The 27,934-nt window shown below is 38.0% G+C and overlaps 1 protein-coding gene across 1 annotated transcript; it reads right to left on the bottom strand.

Moving 5' to 3' along the window:
• Position 1: 1 nt before the first annotated feature.
• Positions 2-27,608, bottom strand: LOC145774528 (uncharacterized). Its single transcript, XM_082585793.1, has 8 exons — positions 27,478-27,608; positions 25,360-25,514; positions 18,865-18,938; positions 14,373-14,527; positions 13,804-13,932; positions 12,836-12,933; positions 3,082-3,198; positions 2-1,321 (listed from the first exon to the last, which is right to left on the bottom strand). Exons 1-8 carry the CDS (start codon positions 27,580-27,582, stop codon positions 1,168-1,170), a joined length of 987 nt encoding a protein of 328 aa, XP_082441919.1. The 5' UTR covers positions 27,583-27,608; the 3' UTR covers positions 2-1,167.
• Positions 27,609-27,934: the final 326 nt, after the last annotated feature.

Raw genomic sequence — 27,934 nt, 5'->3', positions numbered from 1 at the left:
ATTCGCGCCCATTGCGATAACATACAGTACACTGCGATCAAAGATGTGATACAACAGACGACAGGAAGCAGCGAAGTGACATATAGTCTTCGAGTCAGCCGCTCCTCTTAGTTTGACTTGCCATTAAGAGTCTTTACCGAGACACTGCCACGTGCTCTGGAGCGGTGTCGAACCCACATCCTTTCGAACGTCTCGCAGATGTTCTCACTACTCGGCTACGCAGATCCTTGTGCTGCAGCGACCTACAGATTACAAATACGCGACCCGACTTGGAATTGATCTCAGAGCCGAAGGTAAAAGCACTTGGCTACTGATCGAGATAATCACCGTAATAAGGTTACCGTACAGAAACAGTTGAGTTCCACAATCGCATGTTATAAAAAAACGTTTAAACCTAAAGGCCCCAAAGAGCCGTAGGTCTAATAATATTTGGCAGGCTCCAAAATTTCAAACTAAAGTTTGAGCAGGTTTGTAGCCTTCCATAGCCAGTTGTCCTCGTTTAACTTCTAGGCTGTTAAAGTGGACAAGGGTTATTTTTTACTCGAATCCATGTTTACTTTGTGCTATAACTTATTAGTTTCTCAAAAAATAAGCTTTAACCTTCAATGACCTTAAATGGACAACCATGATACGAGGCTTGCGTAAACTAACCTATCTAATATGAAATCAAAGTCGCAGTTGAATATCTTCAGCATTGTTAGCCAACAAGTTTTTTGGAGATCTTCAAGATTACGAAGCCGACTTTCAACGTTTTGCTTGTAGGCTACAGTTGAAAATATTCCAGTCTAAATTTCGTTAATTAAAAAGAATAAAACTTAGAATAAAACCGATTTTTTCATTTCATCTTTCGCAAAAGCTATGTACTACACATTGAAACTAGCTTAATAAAATTCAGATAAAAAACGCAGGAAACTTTTTTTTTTCGAAGCATGTAATGAAGGAGATTGTAAAGACACAATACCACGATGTCTAATCAACTCTTTTCCCAAAGATGACTTTGACTTTGCGAATGCTTTTCTATGGGCAGATCTTCAGCATTACGGTAGGCTATTAGTGTTGGTTTGGTTTTCAAAAACGTTTTATTGTAAAGATTAACATGTTAGACTTTTGGAGGCTACAATGCTAAATAACGGAATAAAAAGTACGCCGTGGCTAAATAGCCTATACTTAATGAAATATAGGTTTGATATTAGTGTGGATTGTGTTGGGTGTTTTTTTGAAAGGGTTGGATGGGTATACAAGAGTGATCATACGAGACATTGGCGCCACACAGAAGTGCTTGATCGGGTGGAAATCAGGAAGCGAATTCCTTGGAAAAGGTCTGAAATATAAAACAATGTTATGGGCACAGCTCAATGTTGCACAAGCAATATAAGAAGCAAGAAAAAAGAAATCTAAAATAAGCATTTGATATTATCTCTGCTTCAAAGTTCACCATCAGTAACTTTTTCAATTTTTAGGCCTTCTTGGCGTAAAAACCATTGATGGCTGGCAAACATCGGAAATACTGCGATGTTTTGAAAATAAGGTTGTTACAAATCAGATACGAGTCTGTTTAAAAAGTATCCAACCTTTTATCTTTTTGTCAAAATTAGTGCTACATGAGTCCTGAGCCAAATTTTGGTGGATTACTGCTTCCCTATTAGGCCTACTCCGTAGATTACGAGTGAATCGTTTCAAGCAAATCGGCCATGTTATTCTTTCTGTAGGCTACATTTAATGCAGGTGTAGGCCTATAGCACGTGCTCGACGATTTTTTCACCGCATTTGAATCACAAAACGCACGAACAGAGGCATTGCATTAAGTTTTACCAAAAGCTTGGTGACAATCAAACTGAAACTATTTGAAAACTGCAGCAGGTTTTTGGATATGAGGCCTTAAGCTCAACTGAAATAAAAGAATGGTTTAATCGCTTTAAAGATGGCCGAATGTCAGTGGAGAGCAAGCTATGCTCAGGAAGGCTATCCACAAGTCGAAGCGAGAAGGTGATTAAAAAGGATCGCTAATTACTGCTCGAAGATCGTCATTTAACATCAAGCCTGCAAGAAAGCGTTACAGATGTAGTGTAGAAATAAGCAAAGATTGAGTTCATTTCATCTTAACCTAGGATATGGACTGGCGCAAATTGTCGGCAAAATTCATTCCCAAGCTGCTGACGAAGCAATAGAAGGAAAGGCGTAAGAAAATTCCCAAAGACATGCTGAATCCTGCAAACCATGACCAAACATTTATGAAGACTATCATCAATATTCTCATCAAAGTTGGAAGTTCGATTTCCGTTCAAGACTATGGTAACGACGCAGAAACCAAGTTTACCTAAGTTGTCACAATGGAAGTATGAGGATTTTTTGTGGAATCTCTAAAGCCCAAAAAAGCGCGTCAAGTTCGTAGTAATGGGAAAGTGATGATACTCAAGCGCCTATAATGTGATCCAATCTCTTTGGTCAAAAACCGCATGCCACTTGTTTGCTATAGGCTCCATACTCTTCAGACTTGGCACCATGTGATTGCTTTTCTACAAGTTTAAAAACACTCTAAAAAGGGACACGAATTTAGTCACGAAACGACATTAGGCTATAAAAAAGTAAATGGAGGAGCTAAGAAACGTTCCGGAAGAGCAATTCAAGAGATGTATTCAAAATGTAAAAAGCGCTGGAAAAAGTATGTGGACCACCAAGGCGACTATTTTGATTTTTTTTTAAGTTTGAAGTTCATTCTGTTATGTGTTTCATGTCAAAAAGTGGTATACTTTTTGAATAGATCTCGTATAATGGAAAACTTTCATAGCAGCAAGCTTGAACATTTTTGGTGGTGGCAGTCATAGCTGGACGGAAGGGTGTCATCGCTTAGAGTTGACTTTCGATGCAGTAGCCTGTAGAGTTACTCCACTCTCCACCCCTCAAAATCACAGTAACATTTGAAAAGTAAGCATCAAAAACTAAATCCCCACTGAACAGACGATAGCAAGTAAACTGGTTGGTGATGTTTTAGTTACAAAGCTACAAAAAAGTATTTTCTAAAGTCGTATTTTACTGAAGAAGGTTTTTAAGCCTTACAAGACAGTAAAAGTAGAACTTTACCTGTATGCTCGACTCGCAGAACTTTGATATTTTTCTTGTGCAACTTTGTCAAAAGTGCATGGCACAGGATCCCGTGGCACGAACCCAGCATACCCAGGAATTTTTCTTTCTTTGCATCTGCAATGTCGCATTTGTCATATCGTCAGACTAAAAAAATAATGGCGTAACTCACTTTTTGACGAAATTGAGATATTAGTGTTTTGTAGGTCCCTAAAATGTAGCGCATCGGCCACATAACTTTCTAAAACTTACGTTAACGAGAAAGTGGCATTTTCGTAAAAATGTCAAATGGCCTAACTGAAACGCATGACTTAGGCCATTTTACAAATCTTTTTAATCGTTTGCTGGAAATAAAGCTTTCCTCCAACAGAGCAGATGGTCAGACAACGGCGATCTAAATTGTACAGAAATAGACCTTTCACTTCATCACAAGTCTAGACGATTAATTTAGCACAAAAAATTATGTTTTTTTCTATTCTATGTATCGTAATCTTGGCCATTTCCAAGTAACTACCCTACTTAAATCAATCTGTTTTCTTTCTGTTCCTTTGAGAAGCTTCATTTTCCTAGCACTCTGGTAGTGCGACTTATCACCTCACACTGTGATACAGGTTAGATCTTCTCAATGCACCGTTTCTCGGAGTCTTCTTGCACCCATGACAGGTTTTGTTGAAAGCCATTGTTCAATACTTAATTAATTCTCAGCTTAATATCACACTTAGCAACTTTATAAGCTCGTTGCTGGTTCTTCGCCATCATTTCTGACTTTCACTGATGGGCGAAGGAGAACATAGGAAAACATAGATTTCAACACGTATGAATTGACTTTTATGTGTAGGTAAATGACAATGTGCTAAAATGGGAAAGGAGGAAAATCACTTTTTGGCGAAATTTCTCAATGACCTGCCTACTGTAGATTCCCATTACTGTAGAAAGGTCACAACATACAGAAAGAAAAAATTCTTGTACCCTGGAACTACCATAATCCAACTTCATCGGATATACAAAGAGCTTGCTGAATCATCAGGAATACGATCATTGAGCACAGCCTATTTTAGTGAAGTATTTCATGATGAGAACATCGTCGGCTCCAGCTCGTGTCCGAGCATTAGTTTGTCGTCAAATTGAATTTGGCTGTGGATGGAAATGTCGTATGTGGCTTTGGAGGCCCAGTCTATGATGGAAGACGTGGGCAAAAGGCACTGGGAGACGATCATCATAGATCCGCCGCCAATGTGTGAAACCCGGTTGGAGGGTTCCAATTCTACCAAGCTTGCTCCCGTTACTCGTGATTGGTCACAGCGGTAAACCATAATCTCTTCGTGGGAAAATTGTAACGTAAGATTCCCGAATCCGTTCGTCTGTATGTACTGTAATGACCGAAAAAGAAACACTCCTTGAAACGTCTATTCAAAGAGTGTATTCCTGTAAAATTAGCCCGCGGCTATCAAAATCGGGATGCAACGCCGTACACCTCTAAAAACTGTCACTACAATACAAACTACTTAGATAAAGACGGAATTTTTGTCCAGCTAGCAAGCACTAAGCAAACAGTTAAATGTGCGACTAACTCTCAAGCAACCATTTCACGAATGACCAGAATAGATATCAATATCTCAAACTCACATATGCAGTACTGTGACGCAATAGTGAAAGACATTGTCACGCAATTCAAAACAGGTGTTCAAAGCTGGTGATCCAATGTTTCATGTTTAAACAGGTTTCAAACTGAAACAGGTTTAAACAGGTTTGACACAAGTCTTATGAACGATGGTGCAATTTTGGCACATTTTCTAGCAACTTCCATGACGTAATATTCAGTAGACTTGAACGGTTTTTATATGACGTTTGAAATGAAAATTGTCCGTAACATAGCGCCCCTAGTTATGACAGTCTAACATGGCATAACTAAAAAGAATTTAAGGACAATTGTGAGCCAATGAATAAAAACACATGATACACAAATTGTTTGAATCACTCACGTATAAGTTAATACGCAAATACAAAGGGCATGCAAAGAATGAACAACAATAAGAATAAACACGACGATACAAGAAATTGGTACCATAGGTAGTAGGTACACGCAAAAATGACGCTATATACAATGGTTGCGATAATAACCGACTGTTCTGGGCTCAGACAAGTGTCGGCCACCGCAGACAAAACCAGGCTCAAACCCTAACACTTAGGTGTTCTTTACGGGGGCGAGGCACGAAATATCCCTCAACACGTAGTCTACTTTCACTTTCCCCGTACTCTCATCATAGTTGCAGACGGCAACTTTAGCTCTACGAACCACAGGCTTCCCTTTCCTAATTTGTGGAACTACCTCATGCACCCTCCCAAGTTGATACTTTCCACGTTTACCAATGTCTTGGAGAGAACCTACCACTACAAGTTGACCAGGCTCCAAATTCTCGGCCATTTTTTGCCATTTTTTCCGGCCCTGTAGACCTGGCAAGTAAAAATTTATCCATTTACTCCAAAACTGCTGAGAAAGTGACAAATTGAACCGATAATCCCTTCTTAATTGGTCACGATCATGTGGTTGCCCAACAGCACAGTATGGGTCTAAGTATGGGGTCAAAAGTGAGGCAGAGGTGATGACAGTAAAATCCCTAGGGTCGTCACTCAAAGGTACCAAAGGGCGTTCGTTCACGATCCGAACGGCACTGCCTGTGTACGTAAGCAGTTCAATAAAATTGGGCTTACGTATTGCAGAGTCCAAAATGTGAAAAAAGTACTTGGTCATATCGGCCACGAAACCAAATCTACCCAGCCGAAATCTGGCCAAGAGATCTGCCAGAGGGTTTAACAAATCAGGACACAAAAACATAACATCATTAACACAAATTCCTCGAAATTCAGACTTGCCATCGTAAACAATACGCTTTTTTAATTGTGACATTACAAAGTATGGTAAATACCATTCAAATCCCTTGACATTTCCTGCTTCACCAGCACGCTCGATATAACCATTAGATTTAAGATACTTCATGGTATCAGTAAGGAAATCACGAAGTTCAGGTTGTTTTAAAGCTTTCTTTCTTAAAGAAGCAGCTCTATCTGACGCCAGCACAAAATTGTTAGGTAAATCAATATCTTCCTTCAACGGTACAGGTATCTCAAATCGACCATCTTTCAACTCAATATTCGGTTCAACAAGTTCTCTAGCCAAATTATCATTGCGAGACAATTCACAGGTTTCATTTTGCAAGGTCAAATCCTGAATGACTTTATTCAGGTCTGCTATTTTCATATCACGAGACTCAATTTTACGCTGAAAGCTAGAGATGACATCCGACTCTGAAGACGTTTGCACTCTGCACACGTTAGCAACGCTTTCATCTAAGGGTGACTTACCACCACAAGCCAACCAACCGAGAGGAGTGAGCAAAGCATGTGGTTCACTACGATTTTCACCAACACGCTCTTCTTTAGCAAACATCAAATAAGCGTTGTCGTTTCCAATCAGTACATCTACAGTACTACAATCATTCAAATGAAACATATTCACGTCATGAAAATGACGGAAACTACTTAAATCCTGCTTATGTGGTAAAGTTTTAACATCGTCAGCCCAAGCTGGGTTAACCACCGAGGTTATATCACAAAACAGTTCATCTGTCTCTTACGACTGGATGTTGAGTTTGACAAGGTCAGCACAAGTAGCTTTCTGACCAGCCAGGGTATCCATTTTAAACGACGCTTTATCGTACGGTTTAAGACCAAGTTCGCACACCAAATCACTCGAAACAAACGTCAACTGCGAACCAGGATCATGCTGACAATACACTAACTTCGATTTGCCAGTCATTGGATTCAAAACACGAGCAGCAGTAACTCGGTTAAAGGCTGCTTTAACATTTCCAATCTTAACATTACGCACAGGAACTCTAGCACCAGCATCATCTTTGCTGATCGAATCCAGAGAATCACGTGATGTCAAATAAAAATCATGCAGAAGAAAATAGTGTTTCCTATCGTTGTTAGGTCCACATTGACGACAGTTGTTTGCATGATTACAGTCCCTAACCATATGCTGGCGCAAACAATTCAAGCATTTGCCAGCTTTCACAATAACATCTCTCCGATCTTTAGGTGTCAAGCGCAAAAATTCATTACAATTAGACAAAAAATGATATTCAACTTGACCACGTGACGAACAACAAATGCATGCCGGTAGGTTTTTACGTCTGGCCTCACCACCGCGCGGTGCGCCAACAGCAGTCGAGTACTGCGAACTCCCTGACATCACATCATCATGGGGTTTTACGGACGTCTGCCTAACCGGACATGAAGGCAATTTTCCTTTGCCAAACTTTTTAAAATGCTGCGACTCACCAGAATCGCCCATTAGCATTATGCTAAAATCAGTCGACTTACGCGTTTCCTCCCGTACTACAAAATCGAACAAACTCTGAAAAATAGGCTCATCAGTACCACCATACTGATCACCTAAAAAGTCAAGATAACGCTGCTTAGCGTCAAACGGGAGTCGCTTAGCCAAATCCAAAACAAAACGTCCTTCCAATTTGTCACGCTGACCATAAGCTTGCGCGTAAAGCAGACACTGCGACAATTCATCTTTAAACTCTTTCAAATCACTGGAAAAGATCGAAGTCAATTTGCTACCATAGCGGTACTTTCTAATTTCCGGTTCGGCGAAAAGACCTCCACGAACTCCAAAACGCTGGGACAAGCGAGCTAACGACATTTCTATCCTGTCTTCTTCTGACAAGCCAGGAGTGTCGGAAACCAAATTAGCAATCGTTTGCGCAACAAAGTCAAACGAGTCCCCTTAAAGGCGAAGCTGCCATTAAGGCCGTAACACGATTTTTAAAGAAGATAAATGGCATATTATTACCATCTGTTCCCGACAATTTTCACCAAATCAAACGTCATATAAAAACCGTTCAAGTCTACTGAATATTACGTCATGGAAATTCCTAAAACATGAGCCAAAATTGCACCAGCGTTCATAAGAATTGTGTCAAACCTGTTTGGGCCTGTTTGGGCCTGTTTAAACAGGAAATATTACATCAGCTTTGAACACCTGTTGGAATGACTTCATAATTGTCTTTCATTATTGCGTCACAGTACTGCATACGTGAATTTGAGATATTGCTATCTATTCTGGTCATTCGTAAAATGATTGTTTGAAAGTTGGCCGCACTTTTAACTGTTGGCTTAGTGCTTGCTAGCTGGACAAAGGTTCCGTCTTTTATCCAAGTAATTTGTATTGTAGTGACAGTTTTTAGGTGTACGGCGTTGCACCAGTCATTTCGATAGCCTCGGGCTAATTTTACTGGAATACACTTTTGAATAGACGTTTCGAAAGTGTGTTTATTTTTGGGTCATTGCATGCAGACGAACGGATTTGGGAATCTTACGTTACAATTTTCCCAAGAAGAGATTATGGTTTACCGCTGTGACCACCATCGTAACCAATCAAGGCCGCCTTATCGAAAAACGTCCTACTATTTTGGTATTCAAAAAAGCAATCCTGTTGTTGAGAACTCGATTTAGCGGGAGAAGACAAACTATATCCCTTAAGGGGCTGAGGGGGATCAGTCACATGCACAGCCCGATCACGATCCTCACACACGTTAAAATCAGGAGACGCGATACGCCTCTCACAACCACCCAAATTACGTGTAGCTGGGCGATCAAAAACTAACGGTGCAGAAAACTGTGAAGGGGGCAAAGCATTACTGCTATCAGCGGCCCCGTGACCTGTACGCTCTGGGGGAGAAGATCGGTTATAATTCGCAGGTCTTGGTTTTAGATCCTTCGGAAAATCCTTAGCTGCGGCCCCGAGACCTCCTGAAACAGCTTGAAAAGATGTGGATTGTACTGGTCCACTTACAGATTGAACAAGCGTTTGGAAAAGGTTATGTAAATTAAACCGTGATTGATGTTCACTTCTGGAATGCCTAGAAGATCCCTTCTTAGAGCTACGCCGGGAGCCCACCTCTGATCGATATTCAGCTAAAGCTACGTCCTTACGTTGTTCAGCCCTCAACTGGGCGTCTTTGAGTGCGAACTCAGCAGCTCTCGCTTCGGCTTTCGCGGCAGCCTCAACTCGTATGGCCTCAGCTCTCGCGGCGGCCTCAGCAGCTCTCGCTTCGGCGTCAGCTTGTATCTGGAGCTCCTCTCGTCTCAGCTGCAGGTTAATTTGTGCAACTATCCGTGACGAGCTCTCAGACATCCTAGTGCTTACATTTGAGGCGCTATCCTCAGGATGTATGTCAGTATCCAACATATCTGAGAACTCACTTACTTTTTGTTCGAGGTTATTTTTCAACGAGTTAAATTCGGGGTCTACCCTATCACGAAGTTCTGCCAGAATTGCAGACTTAAAAATTTTACTCAAAAGTGCATGGAAATGCCGTAATTCCTCTTCTAAAGTAGAAAACTTAGATCTAAAAATTAACAGTTCCTGCTTATCCCTCAAAGAACCTAGGGCTACAGAAAGTTCCCCAATTTGAGTCAAAATATCCCTTCTAAGATGCCGAGCCTCTCGAACTGACTTAACCTCATCGTTACTGGGTCCCTCCCCAGAATGGCTTGCCCGACCGCAAAGAACATCATCAGGCTTAAACTCAGTCGAGTCGACGGCGGCCGAGTCCCTATCACCACCGAGTGTAGACATATTAAATGTTGGGGCTAAATTTAACAATTAAAAAATTAAGTTACACAAACACACAAATTAGTATTAGGCTACAGTAGTTATAAAAAACTTAACTCCAAAGACTGTAAAAATACAAAAAGAATTTAAATGCACGATAACGTAGCTGTACGGGTATATGAAGTTCTAAAGTCCACAAAACTTGCTTGGATTCGTTCACTTGAATCTTCAAGCACAGAAGGATTGTCTTCAATCTTCTTTCTTGCCAATAAATGTCAATGTTGTTTTTTCTTCACAACCAACAAAGAAACGCCTTTAATTTTTAGCTTGAAGCTTTAATTCTTCTGCAACAACTGAGAAGAAAACGGCTTTAATCTTTTGCTTCTGTAGACTACCAACCAACAACAATCTTCTTTATTATTCTTTGTGCTTCTAAGTTCCAACTGACAACAACGTATTTATTTTTTATGGTCACAGCGGTAAACCATAATCTCTTCGTGGAAAAATTGTAACGTAAGATTCCCGAATCCGTTCGTCTGTATGTAATGACCGAAAAAGAAACACTCCTTGAAACGTCTATTCAAAAAGTGTATTCCTGTAAAATTAACCCGCGGCTATCGAAATCGGGATGCAACGCCGTACACCTCTAAAAACTGTCACTACAATACAAACTACTTAGATAAAGACGGAATTTTTGTCCAGCTAGCAAGCACTAAGCAAACAGTTAAATGTGCGACTAACTCTCAAGCAACCATTTCACGTTTTATCGCCAGCAACCATTTATCGCCAGCAGTGGCCGAGCGGTTAGCGCGTTGGGCTCGCAGTTGAGAGCCTGCATGTTCGACTCCAGCCACTCGCACTTGCTGTTGTTTCTCTGGACAAGAAACTTTACGATAATTGCCTCTACCCAGTGATCGATTTCGAGTAATAGGTAGTACCAAATTTAAGTCGTAAGTAGAGTAGACAACCGGAAACAGACATTACAGTCGGCTGCAGCGTGGGTCAGGTGTACGTCGGAAGGCGTACACCGATGCATAGCGCTCAAGTCCGCTTTCCCGCAATGCAGGATAAAGATAATCAAACAAAAAAAAAATCACGAATGACCAGAATAGATATCAATATCTCAAACTCACATATGCAGTACTGTGACGCAATAGTGAAAGACATTGTCACGCAATTCAAAACAGGTGTTCAAAGCTGGTGATCCAATGTTTCATGTTTAAACAAGTTTCAAACTGAAACAGGTTTAAACAGGTTTAAACAGGTTTGACACAAGTCTTATGAACGATGGTGCAATTTTGGCACATTTTCTAGCAACTTCCATGACGTAATATTTAGTAGACTTGAACGGTTTTTATATGACGTTTGAAATGAAAATTGTCCGTAACAGTGATATCATCGTCATTGGGCTTTGTTTGGTCCTGGTCTAAATTGAGACAAAGGCCATTCGCTTGTATGGTTGTTTAAGGTGGTCGTGACTATGCGAAAGCTATGCACATTCTCTTGGCCAGTTCCATGTCCACTGCGGTCCAATAAAATCGAAACGTGCAGCTTCAGGGGAACTGGTTGCAACGGGATGACGGGTGCTCTGTTCATACCACGTAAGAATCAGTGCGACGTGTGTGTTTAATTCAAACACAGTAATATTACCAAGGAACAATACGATGACCATATTAAGTTGAAGAATGAAGCTTGAGATGAGAAGACGAAAGACAAAGAGTCCGCTAGCACAGTAAAATCCGTATGGACAATGGATTCACAGGCTGTACTTCTGTGTCCCAAAACTAAGGCAAGCAGTATGTACTATAAAACCAAGCTGCAGGTACACAATTTTTCACTATTCAATCTTGAATCAAAAGGTACTTATTGCTCTATTTGGTATGAAACAGAAGGTGATTTACGCAGTGAAGTATTCGCTTTCTTGGAGTTTAATCAGTTCAAACGGGTAATTTCTGGAAGCCCCGGTCTGGAGGAGATAGTTATTTGGAGTGATCGGTGTGAATATCAAAATAGAAACTCTAATGTGTCTAGTGCCTATACTGTGCCCTTGCATGTAAGCATGGCATCACTTACTCAGAAGTACCTCGTGGCTGGTCACACTCAATGGAGTGCGATAGCATGCACATTGCACATAGTACTATCGAGCAAAAATTGGTAAACAACATTTTTAGGACGAGAGAATATGAAATTATTATCCAGAATGTCTGGATCAGACCGCATCCCAGCAATGTACAGAGGATGCAACACAGTAATTTTATGAAAATCGATGGATGATGCTTGTTGAGTATCAGGTCTGGAAAGAAAGCTGGAGATCTCACGGTTCATGATCTTAGAGGCCTGAATCATGAAAGCAGTGGAAAGGTATTGTACGAGGTCCCATTATGTGAGGCTGCACAGTGGGAGGATTTGCCACATGGGTCACAAACAAACTTAGGCGACACTACAGTACATGGATTCCTATTTTTTAAGTCATCTTCCAATCAAATTGAGGAAATACAACGATCTCCAATCTATGAAACATGTTATACCAACAGGGTGCCACTTCTTTTTTGATAATTTGCCTCATCATTGATAATTCAGCTTGTCTTGCCAACTCTGAACTGTTTTTAAGCGAAATATGCAGTCTAGCATGAAGCATAACTCCAATCGTTAGGTTGGAGTTGCTATTACGGATTTTCCTGTTAATTCTAGTCGTATTATTACTGTTATTATGTCACCGTTAAAAAACTCATGTTGATAAACTCAAAATATCAAATGGCCTAAGTCATGTCTGTGCATTCGGAAAATGGCCTAAGTCATCCCAGCACATTATGGGATGCAAAATGAAGCAAATCAAAGTATACATGCTCATTGTACTTGTGTCGACATGCTATTTTCGTTTAACTGTACAATAAATACGATAAAAACAACCGTTTAGACAGTTTTTTTCGATTATCTCAAAACAAGAAAAAATGAGTTACGCCATTATTTTATTAGTCTGACGATATGCTACTGCAACGAAACAGTCAGATTGCACCCATGATTTCAACGCTTTGTTTACAATTGAGAGATGAAGACAATCGTCACATAAAAGCAGGGATTACAGTATCTTGTTCATTCCTTAAATGGATTAGTATTACTTACTGGTCAGCCATCCAGGCACACCTTTCGTTAATTGAAATGTTATCATTGACCTCAGGCTTGACTTCCGGAATAGATTTTTTCTTTTTTGCAGGTTTCATCTGCGGTGCACAAATTTAACATGATAATAATATTAAAAATTTATGATTTTCACCATCACGTTGGACATAATCCAACACGTTTCAGTCAAAATCATTTATGTCAAGATTTTTTTTAAAAGGCATGTGAAATGTTATGACTCATGCAATGCCGACCGTTACCACCCAATGTACTGTAGATCCTAAAATTCAATTCGCTTTTGGGATTAAATTTAATCAATACGTGAAAGCAACTTAAAAGTAGCAATGCGTTCAAGTAGCAAGTAGGTGCACTGCTGCAATAAACATGATTTGGTTTTAAACTTTCATCCTCGGTCTGACAAAGCCTTGATAGGTTATTCCTGGTACTTTCGCATACTTGTGGAAGCTTTTGACATTGGGCCGATTACCGAGATTGATAGAATGAAGTTTTCCGATTGTTGAAATGTTGTTGCCGGGAAATTATTTCATTCACTAGTTGCCGCTGAATGGAGAGCAGTTCTAAAATGCATTGCTCAAGCGCACACTTCGAAAGCCGAACCAGCGTCGCGTAATTTTGTATTAAATAAATTGTTTTCGCAAAGGTAGGTTTTATGGTAGGCCTATAGCCTAACCTTGAAGGGTTTTTAAATTCATTCGAAATTGAAAAAAAGCATTCAATTTTATTTATGTGAAGTATGATACAACAAGCTTTTTTTTGGCAGTTGGTTGTTGTTGGACAATTGATGTAGGTTACCAGCACCATGGGCTTATTTTATAGCATAAGAAAAAATTAATATTGTCAATAGAGAAATGTGGCCAAGTTATAAAATTGAATTATGCACAAAACTTATTTGCTTACGTTACGTACATGTACGTCATGTGATACGTTTTCTTTTTAAAAAAGTAACTAACCTTTTCTAAAACAATGTCTCTTTTTGGTATAATTCCGTAATTTTGCCGATACTGAACTCTGTCCCACGGCGTTGTCGCAGTCTGCCATTCGGCGTGACCGTCTTCATAACGCTTTTCTCCACATCTTATCTTCAAAAAAGTACGAATGCAAAGTTCAATTTCTTGTTAGGCTACTTGGTACAATATGTGGCCTGTTTTGTAGTAACCTATGAAACACTACAATCAATTAAATTTTAAATAATTTGTAATTTGTTTTGTGTATTTTGGTCACGGCAAAAGATATAATTCAACATATAGCAAAAACTGGTTATATCTTTCAGAATCTGTCTTATTGTGACCTATGATTAAAGACTGTTTTACAGCTGCTGATTCATCTGTTTGTCACTATCTTTTAAATTTATCAAGAAATTTTGTGTTTGAAAATTTGTTTCTTTTTACAAATTGACATCATACCATGTTTTTTTCTTGCAATCTTCTGATTAATCGCAAAAGTTCCCATCACACTTTTCGTATTTGACATTAATATAGAGACATTTTATTACATTTATTTTTATATTCTATTTCTTAACCATGTCTGCATGTTCTTCCACGGTTGAGTTCGGGAGTTTCCAGAGTGGCACTGGGAGACAGTAAGGCTGCTCTTCTTTGTGCGTAGTGGAGACCATTTGAACCTTTTGAATCAAATCCTCCAACGAACTTCTTTTTAAATGAGTTGTCGGATTTCCTATCAAACAACACTGCAAGGCACTCACTGAATTTAAAGACGTTTTAAAATTAAAAAAGTGATCACAACCTCAAGTGATCGCATCATCTTTTGTTTGCCACCACCACCTATCGTTTTATAGAATGTCACTAATCAAAGTGATATCAACAGCAGTGACGGAGTCAGACAAAATCACCCAGGGAAAATTATAATCTAAGGTTTGGTCTGTTGAGGCGTGTCGATGGAAAATGTCATTCCACAGTTGAACAGTTAGTTCAATAACTGTCAAATTGCATTAGTTTCATTTTCCATGGCTGCTATGAATATCGCATGTGAATATGTCAAGTTCATGAGTTCATCGTTTTATGTGAATTGAATCGATTTATTTTATGTCAGTTGCCTCATTATTTGTTTGTATGTTACATGACAAAATATAAAGATTCTTTTTGTAGAAAAAATAAATAAACACTGGACAGAAGAAGTTTGTCTGAAAACACTTGCCTGGGTTTAAAAACGAAAAAAATGAAATCAGCTACTTCGTAAGACATGCAGCTTCATATATGGAAAGTTTCACTGCGCTCATAAACTGGTCCATAGCCTACTAGAAAATGACCACAAAATCGACAAGGAAGAAAGCAAAACATGAGCTGAATAGAAAAGAAAACTGTGGGTTTCAAATCCGAGTTTCGAAAAGGTAAACCATTACACAATTAACAAGGAAAAAAAAGCATATAAGCTATAAGAAAAAAAGTGTGGTTTTCGAAAAAGGAAAATTGAAATTTTTTCCTTGTCGATTCTATGGTCTTATTCTGGTGTTTACTGATAAACCAGGGCTGTGGAGTCGGAGTCAAGGGAATTTTGGCGTTTCCGGAATCGGAGTCGTTGAAAGAGTCGAATCCGAATCGGGCTTGATACAAAACGATAAATAAAATTTTCCTTTACAATCTTTTTTCAGAATATTGTTTCCTGTTCTTTGCGCTCTAAAACTCAACCAGAAAATAGAACTGTTAGTTCTTGTCAGTTTTTGTGAAAATCGCCGTTTCAATTTCGACTACAACTTTTAGTGAAATTTAATTTACAAAAAAAATGAAAAAGATCAAAAATTATATATAGAAAAACTTGGCAACCTTAAAAAATCTGGCAACATTGAAATCGGAGTCATATATTTTTCGTCCAATTCCACAGCTCTGAATAAAACCCTTTTTAGAGTGTAAGTTCAAAACAGAAGGCTGTTGGCTGCTATTCCTATGGTGTGTCACAATTCTTTCTAGTTCTTACACGTAATGAGACTTTGGAAAGATCAATGAAGTAATTTATTGGGATATCAAACGTTAAACAATCAAATAAATGGTCGAATAGTTATATTTGTGAGATGATAGTTAAAAATTCTTAAACTGACGAATGATTCACCGCTTTCAACACATAAAGAAATTTAAATCTGAACAGCAAGTGGCTTCGTCGATTTCAAAACAAGTATATAGCCAGGGGCGCCGGAACGATTTTTGACTGGGGGGGCAAGATTACGAAAAAAGGGCACTTTTGTTTACTAAAAGGCCAATTTTTTTTCAAGTTTTAAGATAAGATATAGCGACAATGCTAATCTATCAGCTCACTATATATTGAGTAGGCTAATGATATCCTACAAGTGTCCGGTATACAAAGAAGGGCATCATGTTATGTCATAATGATGTAACCTACTGTCAAGCCTTAAAGCAGCCCGCGGCCATGGCCGCTAAGTAGTGCTTGAATGACCGCCGGTGCTACCTCCTCAATCGGCCAAGTTTGGCCGCCGGTCTCTTCTAGCCAATTATTTAATTTCGCAATAGAATGATCGTGGATTAACTGTCGAAAATATGTAGTATCAAAGAGTGACGCAAAATTAGGTCAGCGCGTCATAATCGCCACTGTTGCATTGTGAGGGAACATTTGTTATTGATGGAATATATCCATCTGCGATCACCAGCGCTGTAAGTCTTATTTGTAATTTCCAAGGTTTATTTTAACAAAGTCTTAATCCGAAGTGCTAATTTACATCGACTGGCAATATTGTCGTTTTTATGTCGATTCGTTGTTGTCGGACATTAAAAAGGAGAAATAGGTTAGTTGACATCCGAGGGGAAAACATTTTTTAATCATATTTTGCAAAAAATTATACTTCTTTTAGTAATGTCAATCACATCATTGAAATACTTATTTTATTACCTTGCCGTCATCGTCAACACATGTCGAACGTTATTTTTCGTTGCTCAACAGAATTCTAGGGGTGTGGCTAACTTCTTTAAAGTCAGCCACATTGGAGACACTCGTGCGAGTGTCGTTAGACGGTTAGATGGTCCCGCAGTACTGGATTACAATCCCGATAAAGCAGTTATTGCGTGGTGCAACGATTCTATTGTAGGACGTCGCCCAGGCTTCAACAACGCTAAGTGATCATTTTTGCATTGTTTCAAGTTTAATTCTATTTAGGCCTACTTGTGCTATCGTTATTTTTATTTTGTATTTTGGCCTCCAAGCACGCAGATTTGGCCGCCGAGAAGGAGCTCCCGGTAGGCCACGATGGCTGCCGAAATAAAAAACGAGGTTTAAGGCCTGTACTGAAGCGAATAGCAGAAATTGTTATATTGCAAAATGTGCAGTAGCTTACATGAATTTAAAAGGGCACCATTGCCCCCCTGCCCCTCCATCTGCAGAAAAATTGGAGGCAAGGGGGGCGGCCGCCCCCCCTGCCCCCCCGCTTCCGGCGCCCCTGTATATAGCCTACACTACTACTTGCGACAGCTACTTTACAATTGGCAATAACTTCCATTTGTAGGCTACAATTGTTACGGACAATTTTCACCAAATCAAACGTCATATAAAAACCGTTATGGTCTACTTAACCTAGCTGGCATCTTACGTCATGGAAATTGCTAGAAAATGTCCAAATATTGCACCATCGTTCGTAACACCTGATGAAAAATTGCATCATCGACTTTCAACACCTGTTTGAATTGCGTGACAATGTCTTTCATTATTGCGTCACAGTTACTGTCTACGTGCATTTGAGATATCGCAAATTATTCTAGTCATTCGTAAAATTGTTTGTTGGAAGTCAGTCGCATATTCAACTGTTTGCTTGGTGCTTGCTAGCTGGATAAAATTTCCGTCTTTTATCTAAGTAATCTGTTCTGTAGTGACAAGTTTTAGTGGTGTACCGTGTTGCATTTCATTTTCGACAGCCAGGTGGCTAATTTTACAGAAATACAAATTTGAATAGACGTTTCAAAAGAGTGTTTCTCTTTCGGTCATTACATACAGACGAACGGATTCGGGAATCTTATGTTACAATTTTCCCACGAAGAGATTATGGTTTACCGCTGTGACCAACAATCTATTCTGTATCGGCTGGAACTCAACAATCGTTTTCAGTATACTTTTCATTACAACTTCTAATCCTCATATTACACAACTCTCAGCACAACTCTAATAATAATTGTAAACAAATCACACGGCTATTTATAACAAATTTGCTTGGACGTGGACCAGAAGCTTCCTGAGACTATAGGTAATATTACGTCACAAAAGTTCATTCTTTTAGTCAACAAGTCTTTTGGTCAACAACAAGAAGTTTCCAGAATGTCATGTGCACAAAATTTTCTAGGAGCAGACTTCACGATAACAGATTGCGTAATTGAAGGTTACTATCGGTCAGTAATCGTCGAAACACCTCAACAGAATTACGCAATAAAATAGTTCACCCATTTTAGAACAAACATGTAGCCTGCCGCCCGAGCTACGCAGATTGATTGTGACGATTTCAAATTTCAACAATTCCTGCCAAAATTGATTTGAAGTCGGCTACGCTTGGAGCTACATATCTTGAGAAGTTGCTGATTTCTAGGGAATTGCTCAGAGAAATATAATTTGAAGCAAAACGATATGTTTTGAAATTGTTGCTTTGCGCTGAAATTGTATACTTTGTCTGCGTCTTCCACGAATGAACATGCAAATAAATGAATGAATATTTTGATTTTATACACTGAGTCAAAATAATTGGAACAGCCTTGATATGCATTTTGCTCCGGGTGTTCACAGCCTAACGAAATATCTTTCTCTTGAAATGAAACCATACCAAAAAGCTTTACTGTAGATAAAGATGAATCTGAATATTTTCATAATATTTTAGTTTTGAAATATCGTTGTTTTAATCAAATCCAAAACAATAAAAGAAAATTCATCAAAAAAGTGAAAACGATCGTAAAAAAGAACAACCTATCGTTGTTTCTCGTCTCGTAGCTTACGGTGCCAAGCCCAGTCAAAGTCGTGGTTTCTATTCCGACCACTCCAGTCATGCTAAAATATTCTCAAAATCAACATACTTGTAAAGGGCCTATGCTGAAGACCAATCACTCTCTCTGCTGGTCCTTTCATTCTGGTGATTTCTTTATCTGTGCTGTAAATAATGAATAGGCTAAGGTAGTAAGGTTTCAAAGAAGGAAAAACATTAAAGAAAAACGACTGAAACTAACAATGGCAACATGTTTCTATTTCTACTTTGGAAAATTTTCAAAAAATTTGTAACTTACTAGTAGCCTACCGGTAGGCCTAGAACTAAGAAGTTGAAAGTTAGATTATAGTTGTGATACATAACTACACTTCACCCTCCAAATGTAAATCAATCAAGTTTATTTTCGGTATAGCTTCACATTTATTTGAATGCAGGCTAAAATAGTAAAAAAAACATGGCATATTACTTTTATTTATGTTGAAACTACACATCAAAGCTGGTTTGGACGCCAACACTATTGTAAGGATTAAAAGTAGGATACATGTAACCAGTGTTGGGCGCGATAACTCATTTTTCAGTTAAGCGATAACGATAATCGATAAACAAAAAATGCCTAAAGCGATAACGATAAACGATAAATCAAAAAAAAGTTAAGCGATAACGATAAGCGATAAATTATCGCCGATAATGTCCGATAACGATAATTGTTTTTTTCTTGATTATAGCGCTGCCCCATTCCATGCAGCACGAACTGTTTTCATCAACATGACGAAAAATCGAACATAATATAAGTTACTGTAGTGTAAAGGGACAAAACTTTTTTAAAGTTATGCATGAATAGAATCGCAACAGCGGCAGTAGGTATCGAATCTTCAACCTCTTGATCCAGAATCAAACCACTGAGGTAACCGCCGTGCTCATAATTATACCTTCAGATACCAGTTGGCTGCTTTTATCAATTGAGTTACACTGCCGCTTACGTGCAGTAGGCAAAATGAATAAATCAAATGAAAATACCATAAAAAATTTCAAACTTTGTATTTTGCTTTCTGCTCAAAGGGCTGTTTAGGCTACAGCAAAGTCAGCAATAATTTAAAAAATTCCAAAAAACGCCAAATGCTTGAAAATTTATCAGTAATCTTAAACGTTATTGGTAGTAAAAATGTGCATACTGTGAAATCTATCAAGCTTGTCAAATTAGTTGTGTTTGTTTTAGAGCAATAACATAATTATCGTAATTTACTGATAATTTTTTTTGTTTTCTTTGTGAACACCATCATTAAAGCAATGGCAGAACGCTGAGTACCAGCTCAGTGGCCGAGTGGTTTCGCCTTCGGCTCTGGTGCTGGTAGATCTGAGATCGATTCCAGGTCGGGTCAAACCGAAGACTTTAAAAACGGTACCGATTGTGTTCTATCCTGCACAGCGCAGTGAGAATGAGTCGGGTGATAATGTGATAACATCGTAAACCTGATATAAATTAAAAATGAGCCCTGTCGCTAAAAGACCTTAGCTGTTGTAGAGCGACAATAAATAAAACCATAACATTATTATTATTAGAACGCTGAGTTGTTGAGGTAAGAATTACAATGTAGGCACTGTATTAGTGGGAATAAAAATATTTGATTGAGGTAGGCTATGTCGCATTCGCATAAGTAAATGAGAAAGGTAATACTGTATTTAGCATAATTTTACCACGCAACTCGATGCGCCTATTGTCATGCAAAAACTACTACAAGATGCAAAAAATATGATGTCGGTCTGCATGTCAAATGCTTCAAGCAATATCATATTCCGCAATGACTTGTTTCAGTGATGTTGAGTTACTTTGCTAATTTTCATCTTCATATTTTTTGAACTTTCATTTCAATAAAATGCTCGATGACAATATTGACATGACAAAACATGAACAAGACATTTCCCATTTATCACTTTGAGCAATAAGTAAAATGTAATAACACTTAAGCATTACGCACAAGAAACTTGTGAAATTTGATAACGGATTTGCCGAGCGTCTTATATATAGGACGGCTTTTTTTACAAAGTACAAACACAATTAGGAAAAAAATAATTGTGATATATTTTTTAGGTCATAATTATGCAATATTTAAATTTTCCGAATTTTTTTTTAAGTAGGCCTACTTTCACTTTCGGCACAAATGGGTTAACTTTTTAAGTTAAATGGCACTTACGCATTTGGTTATTATTTTTGGATTAAAGTTATATCGCCAAGCTAGAAAAAAATCGATCTTATAGTCTATAACCGATCTTGTGTTGTTATTATGTATGAATTTTGTTTTTTAAACTGAGTTTGCGACGTACACGTCTCAAGGCAAGTTCTTACAATTTTAGTTAATCTACTCATCTAAAGATTTCGTGCGCTTAAAACAGTAAGTTTCATGTTTTGACCCGAGAGATTTTATTTTTTTACGACAATTACTAAAAACTAACACTTCCAACAAAAAACTTGTTGCATGCATTTCATTGGATTGCAATTTGCAACTCTAAGAATTATTGTGTTGTCAGGGCCGTCGCTGCAGAGGGGCGTGTCTTCTCCCCTGACAACGACCTGTGCACACACACTTCAGGCACTGAAGAAGAACTGGTTTTAATTTTAGTATCATTAACTACAGTCAGTGATGGGCATTATCGGCGATACTTCATCGGCGATAATTATCGGCGATAAATTTTTATCGCTTATCGTTATCGCTCAATTATTTTTTCAGTTATCGTTTATCGTTATCGCCAAAGGCAATATTTGATTATCGCCGATAATTAATCGCCGATAAATTTTATTTTGGATCAACACACAAGTGGAAAGATCATGAAAAGTAATATTTTTACTAGCCACCTAGTTAATGAAACTAAAATTAAAACCAGTTCTTCTTCAGTGCCTGAAGTGTGTGTGCACAAGTCGTTATCAGGGGAGGGGGCACGCCCCCCTGCAGCGACGGCCCTGACAACACAATAATTTTTAGAGTTGCAAATTGCAATGCAATGAAATGCGTGCAACAAGTCTCTTGTTGTTTTGCTGCAATGGGCAATCGCGAGTGAATTTTACAATTAAAATGTAAGCGCACAGGTGTCACAACTTCCTTTGAAGCGAAGCAAAAGAAATTGGCAAGTGGTTTGTAAAAGTGTCGCAATACGAGGCCGCTTTTACATCGGAAACATGGTCTTTCGCGCCACCTTACGATCAACTATTTTATTCTTGTGTTTTCTTTTTTCGTAGGAAGTGTTAGTTTTTAGTAATTGTCGTAAAAAAATAAAATCTCCCTCGTCAAAACATGAAACTTACTGTTTTAAGCGCATTAAATCTTTAGATGAGTAGATTAACTAAAATTGCAAGAACTTGCCTTGAGACGTGCGGTTACGTCACAAACTTAGATTAAAAGACAAAATTCACACACAATAACAACACAAGATCGGTTATAGACTGTAAGATCGATTTTTTTCTAGCTTGAGGCATGGCCACCTGGAGATGCGGCCTGATTTGTCACATTTTGCAGATTTTGATTACAGCTACTGCTAGTGTTTGACTGACATTTTCTGAGATGTTTTTACTTTTTGCGATTTCCTAATGGTATAAAACTTTTTTGTTGCCTTGGGGAAGCAGTAGCAAATGAGAAAAAGTAAGTTGAAAAACGCAAAATCAGACTGTAATTGAAAATTAACAGTCTGACTAAAATCTTCGAAATCAAATTTTCTTTGTTTTTCAACATGTGAGGATGTTAAGACCTATTGTGTCATCTGGGGAAAAGAATAAAGTAAGCGTAAAAATCTAATTTTTAGAAAAATTTATTTAAACGTTTGCCCAAAGTTAGAAAAACCTGGAAATTTCTGCAAAATGTGACAAATCAGGCCATATCTTTAGGTGGCCAATGGCCATGCTTGACAATATAACTTTAATCCAAAAATAATAACCGAATGCATAAGTGCCATTTAACTTAAAAAGTTAACCTATTTGTGCCGAAAGTGAAAGTACTTAAAAAAAATTTCGGAAAATTTAAATATTGCATAATTATGACCTAAAAAACACATCACAATTATTTTTTTCCTAATTGTGTTTGTACTTTTTGAGAAAAAAGCCGTCCTATATATAGAACGCTAGGCAAATCCGTTATCAAACTTCACAAGTTTCTTGTGCGTAATGCGTAAGCGTTATTACGTTTTACTTATCGCTCAAAGTGATAAATGGGAAATGTCTTGTTCATGTCTTGTCATGTCATTATTGTCATCGAGCATTTTATTGAAATGAAAGTTCAAAAAATATGAAGATGAAAATTAGCAAAGTAACACAACATCACTGAAACAAGTCATTGCGGAATATGATATTGCTTGAAGCATTTAACATGCAGACCGACATCACATTTTTTGCATCTTGTAGTAGTTTTTGCATGACAATAGGCGGATTGAGTTGCGTAGTAAAATTATGCTAAATACAGTATAACCTTTCTCATTTACTGTAACCTACCTATGCGACATAGCCTACCTCAATCAAATATTTTTATTCCCAATAATACAGTGCCTACATTGTAATTCTTATCTCAACAACTCAGCGTTCTGCCATTGCTTTAATGATGGTGTTCACAAAGAAAACAAAAAAAAAATATCTGAAATTATCAGTAAATTACGATAATTATGTTATTGTTCTTAAACAAACACGACTAATTTGACAAGCTTGATGGATTTCACAGTATCCACATTATTACTACCAATAACGCTTAAGATTACTGATAAATTTTCAAGCATTTTGCGTTTTTGGAAATTTTTTCAATTATTGCTGACTTTGCTGTAAACAACTCTTTAAGCAGAAAGCAAAATACAAAGTTTGGAATTTTTTATGGTATTTTCATTTGATTTAATTATTTTGCCTACTGCACATAAGCGGCAGTGTAACTCAATTGATAAAAGCATCCAACTGGTATCTGAAGGTATAATTATAAGCACGGCGGTTACCTCAGTGGTTTGATTCTGGATCAAGAGGTTGAAGATTCGATACCCACTGCCGCTATTGCGATTCTATTTATGCATAACTTACAAAATATTTTGTCCCTTTACAGTATATTATGTTCGATTTTTCGGCATGTTGATGAAAACAGTTCATGCTGCATGGGATGAGGCAGCGCTAATCAAGAAAAAAAAAAATTATCGTTATCGGACATCATCGGCGATAATTTATCGTTTATCGTTATCGCTTAACTTTTTTTTGATTTATCGTTTATCGTTATCGCTTTAGGCATTTTTCGTTTATCGATTATCGTTATCGCTTAACTGAAAAATGAGTTATCGCGCCCAACACTGACTACAGTAGGTGGCTAGTAAAAATATTACTTTTCATGATCTTTCCACTTGTGTGTTGATCCGAAATAAAATTTATCGGCGATTAATTATCGGCGATAATCAAATATTGCCTTTGGCGATAACGATAAACGATAACTGAAAAAATAATTAAGCGATAACGATAAGCGATAAAAATTTATCGCCGATAATTATCGCCGATAAATTATCGCCGATAATGCCCATCACTGCATGTAACCTTACAACTTACAAAACATGGTTGGTTTTAAACTTTTATTCTCGGACTGACAGCCTTGATAGGTTATTCCTGGTACTTTCGCACACTTGTAGAGGTTTTTGACGCAGCGCAGGATACCGAGATTGGTAGAAGTTTCCGATTGTTGAATTGTTGTTGCCGGAGAATTATTCCATTCACTAGGTGCCGCTGAATGGAGAGCACTCCTTGAAATGCGTTGGTCAATCGCACACCCCGAGAGCCGAACCAGCGCCGCATGATCTTGAGTCGATTGCTTAACCACTGAGCCTAAGGGGTGGACAATATAACAATATAAGCTGATGTAATAATATAAGCTTAAGGTAATTGGATCAGGCGGATTTTCAGGGAGCCTAACTAAGTTTTTCGGAAGTCCACAACCAAGCTTCAGACCATTAATGGGAAACATTCCATTGTTTGAACAGCGTTGAAAGATTCCAAACCATATTCACAGGTGCTTTAAATATGACTTTGCATTGCATATGTTCAAAATTACCAAGCCACACGACTTCAGCCCATCATGCAAGGATTATTATAATCTTATTGAAATGAGCGTTCACCAAAACTTGATTAAAACAAAATTTTGTTCTCGACCAGTGCACAATTCAAATCAAAGATTGATTTAAATAACAAATGTCAATATTAAGAGCACATGCTTCATCACGTGCGTGCAAGTGAAATAATCTGTTTGACTGTAGGCTGATCAGTGCTCACAACTTGATTGTAGATTTTAAAGAATACTGGTTGTTGCAATAATTACTTGTAAAATAAGCCACATGTCGTACACTCCGTATGCAATCTATATGCAGCTTTTATTTTTGCGGTTGCCTTCGATGGTTATTTTCCAAGCATAATTCGCAGAAAGCTGCAGTATCAATGCCCAAGAGTATTAATTATTTGCATGATAAAGCAGGTGTATATAAATCAATTCTTTCTCTGTACCAACCACAGTATGGCGAAAGTGACTGCAACAGATGATATATGTACTTGTCTTTGATAAAAGCCAAAATTTATACAGAAAGCAGCACTCACTTAGCCAAGCCATGGTCGCCAAAAGCCCCTAAGCCCAAGCAAGCTGGAATGTCCTTAGACAGTCCTGGAGGTCGAACAAATTTTCGATTTTTGATGTGGTCCTGATGCTCTTTTGAAGTGACGCACCCCGAGTCGCTTTCACCCAGCCTTGGATACTGCATTAAGATGTTGAGAGCAATCAGTTAGATAATAAATAGAAAGTTCACATGGAACGTGTTTGCTCATTCCCTAATGCTGTACATTCAGGTAGGAAACCTATCAGTTGTCTTGTTAGATGTCCAGCTAGTTGCGACTACAATAATCTAAAAAGGTTTGGCTATAACCAAGTTAATAAAGATTTTTTATTGATAAACGTCGAAGGTGCAAGCATGACCACCTGGAGATGTGGCCTAATTTGTCACATTTTGCACATTTTAATTACCGCTATACTGCTAGCGTTTGACTGATATTTTCTGAGATGTTTTTATTTTTTGCTGTCTCAATGATGCAAAAGCCTTTTGTTACCTTGGTGAAGCAGTAGCAAATGAGAAAAAATAAGTTGAAAAATGCTCCATCAGACTGTTATTGAAAAATTAACAGTGTGACTAAAACAGCGGTTCTCAACCAGTGGGCCATGGCTCACTGGTGGGCCATAGAAGCATTTTGAGGTGGGCCACAGACAAATTTAAAAAATTGAAGCATTTTGTTTCATTTTTGTCACTATGGTCAATTTTACACTTATGTGTTTGTTTAGTTGCAATGAATGATGCTGCTGTTTTTAGCTACAAAGTGGCAATCATCGTTCTAATTATTGCAACATGCAGTTTTACATCAACTCAGTTTTTACAACACTTTAAGATATAATTGTAATAGACTAGTTTGTGGTTACAATTAAGCCATCTTTATAGGCTAAGCGGTAGCTTTGTTGAACTTCTGTAGATCCGCTTTTTAGCACGTGCAGCATTTTATTTTGTAGATTATTTTGGGGAGGAATTGACAATACTTGAAGCTTTAAGTTTGATAAAAATTACATTCAGTGTGTACCGTACATCAATCTTTGATAACAGAGAAAAAAAAGGACAATGTGTATTATGTTGTTAAGTTCTTAGTCACCATTCATTGAGGCCATCAAAACTGAAACTTCACCTAGAAAAAGTTCATCCTAATTACAAGGATGAAGATATGATTTTTTTTAACGAAAAGAAGACAGTGTCAAGCGTCAACGCCTGGATTCAACAGGGGGATTCCAGCAACATCCAAAGGCAATATTCCGCTGCTTTTTGTTAATAAACCATTTTTGTAATTTTTTTCTTACATAAAAACTGAATGGGCCACAGAGCTTTCATGCAAACAAAAATGGGCCACGAAAGAAAAAAGGTTGAGAACCACTGGACTAAAATCTTCGAAATCAAATTGTCTTTGTTTTTCAACATCTGATAATGTTAAAACATATTGTGTCATCTGGAGAAAAAAGTGAAGAAAGCGTAAAAATATAATTTTTAGAAAAATTCATTTGAACAGTCGCCCAAAGTTTTCAAAATTTGGAAAGTTCTGCAAAAATGTGACAAATCTTTAGGCAGCCATGGTGCAATTCGAGTAAAATTTCGCAAGCATAGCCGTACAAATCAATTTTTACTCAATAAAAAGTTGGGCTTTTAGTGGTTTGGCTGTGGTTAATTTGACCTTATCTTTCCGACAAAATTCTCTTTAAAAATCACCTAAAACTGTATTTTGACAGGTCCAACATTGCTTTTAAATTTTAGTATAATTTTGAGACATAGTTGGTTTGTTTTGAATCTATATCCTCGGACTGACAAAGCCTTGATAGGTTATTTCTGGTAGTTTCGCATACTTGTAGACTTGTAGAGGCTCTTGACGCAGGGCTGGTTACCGAGATTGACAGAGTGAAGTTTTTCGATTGTTGAAGTATTGCTGCCAAGGAATTATTCTATTCATTAGGTGCCGCTGAATCATAGAGAGCAGTCCTGAAATGCGTTGCTCAAGCGCACACCCCGAGAGTCGAATAAGCGCCGCGTGATTTTGAGCCAGGCGCGTAACTACTGAACTGACGGGCGGATAGTTAAGATTCTTCCTACTGCACATTGTTCATCAAAAAAACAATAAAAATAAACTTTTTACCTCATGATATTGTTTTCTTTTCTTGGTATCACTTGAGACCTTATTGTATAAACTCGTATACGTTGATCTGTAAAGATCCTCTCCAGTTCTAGCCACTGTCAACATTTCGAGCAGTCCACGTCCGATCAGAGAGCATGACGAGATTTCATCTTGTTTTTAAATCTGGTTGATTTTTGACAAATGTTTTTGTGACGTCACAAAATCACCAAAAACCCCAAAACCTGTATATCACAAAAAATGCAAAGCTTTCATTTCAATGGCATGCTAATTTTCAAGTGCCTGCGCTGGGATGCTTTTATTTTCGCCACTTGGTTGCATTCCATTGTAACCGAAGATATAGCCTACGAAAATTTTGCATTTTGACACAGAAAGCAAACTGTTACTTGGCACTAAAGTTTTCTGGAGTTTTGTTGATCACTTGACCGATGAAATCAATTTGCTACCACGTTACATCAAG

The sequence above is a fragment of the Aplidium turbinatum genome, chromosome 1, assembly GCF_918807975.1.
Source record: "Aplidium turbinatum chromosome 1, kaAplTurb1.1, whole genome shotgun sequence".
NCBI classification, from domain to species: domain Eukaryota; kingdom Metazoa; phylum Chordata; class Ascidiacea; order Aplousobranchia; family Polyclinidae; genus Aplidium; species Aplidium turbinatum.
Note: the sequence above shows the minus strand (reverse complement) of the source record. Positions and strands in the feature narration are given on the sequence as shown.

Bases quoted from the DNA above. Each gene is read 5' to 3' on its own strand.
- LOC145774528 (XM_082585793.1), bottom strand. From the start codon at position 27,582: ATGTTGACAGTGGCTAGAACTGGAGAGGATCTTTACAGATCAACGTAT. The intron at 13,933-14,372 runs GTTAAGAAATAG...ACTTTTTTGAAG, and splicing joins TGGAAGAACATGCAGACATG to ATAAGATGTGGAGAAAAGCG. The intron at 12,934-13,803 runs GTTAGTTACTTT...TGTGCACCGCAG, and splicing joins GAGACATTGTTTTAGAAAAG to ATGAAACCTGCAAAAAAGAA.